The sequence below is a fragment of the Limulus polyphemus genome, unplaced genomic scaffold, assembly GCF_000517525.1.
Source record: "Limulus polyphemus unplaced genomic scaffold, Limulus_polyphemus-2.1.2 Scaffold2909, whole genome shotgun sequence".
Taxonomy (NCBI): Eukaryota; Metazoa; Arthropoda; class Merostomata; order Xiphosura; family Limulidae; genus Limulus; species Limulus polyphemus.
In genome coordinates, this window is record NW_013668519.1 from 97255 (window position 1) to 99155 (window position 1901).

The 1901-nt window shown below is 30.0% G+C and overlaps 1 protein-coding gene across 1 annotated transcript in view; it reads right to left on the reverse strand.

Moving 5' to 3' along the window:
• The window catches only part of LOC106468191, a 133116-nt gene that overhangs the window by 93446 nt on the left and 37769 nt on the right, over positions 1-1901 (reverse strand). Inside the window, exon 4 of the mRNA XM_022396510.1 lies at positions 594-878. Coding sequence (XP_022252218.1) covers positions 594-878 — 285 coding nt within the window. The remainder of the gene's footprint in view (positions 1-593; positions 879-1901) is intronic.

Below are 1901 nucleotides of genomic sequence, written 5' to 3' on the forward strand. Positions count from 1 at the left end.
TATTTTGATATCATGATATGTAGTAATTAAAATTGTTATTTTACGGTGATAATCTTGTTTTCTTGTGCCCAATAATGCATAATTTCATTTGATAAACACATTTAGATTGAATGGTAATTTAAAATCAGTCACAAGAACGTCGAATCTGAATCACTTGAAAAAACACGGAGGTGCTTAACTTTTTCCAGGTGTATATTTACTTTTGAACTAAGAAATTAAATAATGTACAAAACTAAAATTTGACTTACAAACTATAATTTGATTCCAAATTTATGGATAGAAATTCATAAAGTAGTAGTTTAAAAAAATTTTGGATGAAAGTCTAGAAAACATGATGATGTGCTCTCACCACTACTCATGTCTCCTCACAAACAACTGTAGTTATATTTAAAGAAAATTTTTTTCATATGAATATTAATGCATGTCAAGAAACCACAGTCAGAGACACAAACAATTATTTAACATGTATATATTTAAGTGTATCAAATCTTAAAATTTTATAAAACTGAATATCACTGTTTTTAAGATGGATTCTAACTCTGAATTTATTTATAACAGAATAAAGCACTCAAACTACAAGAGCCTTCTTTCACCTTTCTGATTCCTTTGATTCATAAGAACTTCCAGGTTGTTTTGAAACCTGCTGAGGTATATGACAACCTGTTCCAAAACTTCTTCTCTGTGGACTCAGCACAATGGTGTCTCTCTCTTCTTTAATACGTTCCTTTGGGTCTGAAGTCCTTCGTTTGTGAACTACACCAGCTTCTTTCTCCATTTCATAGGATCTTTCACGTTTCGTTTTTGTCTCTTCTACAAGTTCCTGCTCATCTTGACGTACAGCAGAAAACCAATTCAAGGGATCCCACAACCCACAAGAGCTAGTAAGAAAAGTTGATAACAAGTTTAGTGAAAGTTGAAAATTTCAAATCAAAAACCTGAAGAGTAATTTTGGCATACAACACGAGTAATTTCTCAAGAGTGATAATTTTCAGGTATAAACTAGTTTCTATGTTCTTCTTTTCTCTCTTTATTTTACTTTCAATTTGTGTGTATGTTCTATAAATGAGGTTTTATGATTATCAGTTGATACGTTATTACACTATATGATTTCTAAACCATATGTATCATTTCTCAAAATTTAAATTTTGTTTCTATCAACTTCCATGAACTGATTTTCAAGAGGTAACTTTACAACAATTTTTTTTTAATGAAAGTTACAAAAAACTATGAATTACTTACATATTTAACAGTTTCATATTAAGGCATGCTTGTTAGATTAGGAATTTATAAACAGCAGTAGCTGAATCTCTTAACCCTTTCAAGACGGATCATGTGTGAAAGGCCATGTCATCTCGTTTGTTGACTCGCATTCAAAATTTTATTGAACTACTATTTTAGGAATTTATGTCAATAAGTTTGGCATCAAAATATAGATTATAATTCAAATATTAAAAAAATACAATGGTATGTTGAATGTAGCACTGGTTCAAATTAAATGTTTGTGATGTCAAAATACTAAGTCTATAGTTTCGTACAATTTAGAAACTCAAATTACCGATATTGACAAGCTAGAATATAAAATATGAGCCTCTTATTTTTTTCAATTTGCCAAGTAATTGCTCATATAATAAATCAAACGCAGTGGCACTCCACCCACCTCTTTCCATTTTTGGAAATGCTCCCTTATATATACTTCCTTCTATATATATGACATGAATAACCAATTCCAAACTCAGAATGTCCCCCTAGTGGTTTTCTCAGCCATTTTAATTTGCTTGGTGCCATTTCTTTCTTTTGAACCAATATTTCAACAAAGTTAGGTTGTATCTTTAGTCTGCTCGAAATTTCATTTTGTTTTAAGACTAAAATACATCTTAGTTACTAAACTTGATATATTAGTG